Source organism: Monoraphidium neglectum (genome assembly GCF_000611645.1).
Source record: "Monoraphidium neglectum strain SAG 48.87 unplaced genomic scaffold scaffold06731, whole genome shotgun sequence".
NCBI classification, from domain to species: domain Eukaryota; kingdom Viridiplantae; phylum Chlorophyta; class Chlorophyceae; order Sphaeropleales; family Selenastraceae; genus Monoraphidium; species Monoraphidium neglectum.
Genome location: NW_014006916.1, coordinates 1,259 through 2,005, shown reverse-complemented (window position 1 = coordinate 2,005; position 747 = coordinate 1,259). Strand labels below are relative to the sequence as shown.

Below are 747 nucleotides of genomic sequence, written 5' to 3'. Positions count from 1 at the left end.
CCTTCAGCGCGCGCAAGCTGTTCCGCGGCAGCCTGGTGTACCTGCCCCTCCTGCTGCTAGCCCTGGCTATCCACCGCCGCCCCAACACCCACGAACTCGACGCCGCTGCGGTGGAGGCGCTCCTGGCCGATCAGTGGGCTGCCGCGCGCGCGCGCGTCGCGTCGCTGCGCGCCGCGGCGGCGTCGGCGGCGCCAGACGTGCGGCTGCGGAGCGTGGAGGAGCGGCTGGGGTGGATTGAGGAGCTGAGGTGGCAGCTGAGGCAGATGCGGCCGGAGGTCAGGTGCCCGTCGCGCGCGCTGGCAGAGGATAGCGAGGGCGGCGACAATCTTCAGCGGCAGCAGCAGCAGCAGCAGCAGCTGCAGCAGCAGCAGCAGCAGGAGCAGCAGGAGGAGGAGGAATCGGTTGAGGGGGCTGCCGGCAGTAGGATCGGCGGTGGCGACGGCGGGGCTTAAAGGCCACCACGGCTGCGGCAACGGGGAGGGTCGCTTGGCGGCAAACAAGTGGGGCAGACGGGGGCGGCTGCATCCACTCAGCGACACAGGCGACGGCCCATACACACAAACAACGGCCTGAGGGCGAGAGGGGTGGTTACCCTTTGCAAGTTTTGACAATCACCGCCCTCCAGTGCAGTCCTAGCACTGACATACGGTATTGCTGCATGCCCCATGGGCGTGTGCTGGCTTGCACGTGCACAAAGCTTAATCCTGGCTTGGTCATGACCGTGTGCCCCTAACTGTTGTTTCGGAT

The 747-nt window shown here is 67.2% G+C and overlaps 1 protein-coding gene across 1 annotated transcript; it reads left to right on the top strand.

Annotated features, from left to right (window-relative positions):
- Positions 1–17: 17 nt before the first annotated feature.
- Positions 18–452, top strand: MNEG_16735 (hypothetical protein; the record flags this gene model as incomplete). Its single annotated transcript, XM_014034795.1, has 1 exon — positions 18–452. A coding segment is annotated over one exon (435 nt), but the record flags the coding sequence as incomplete, so codon positions are not given.
- Positions 453–747: the final 295 nt, after the last annotated feature.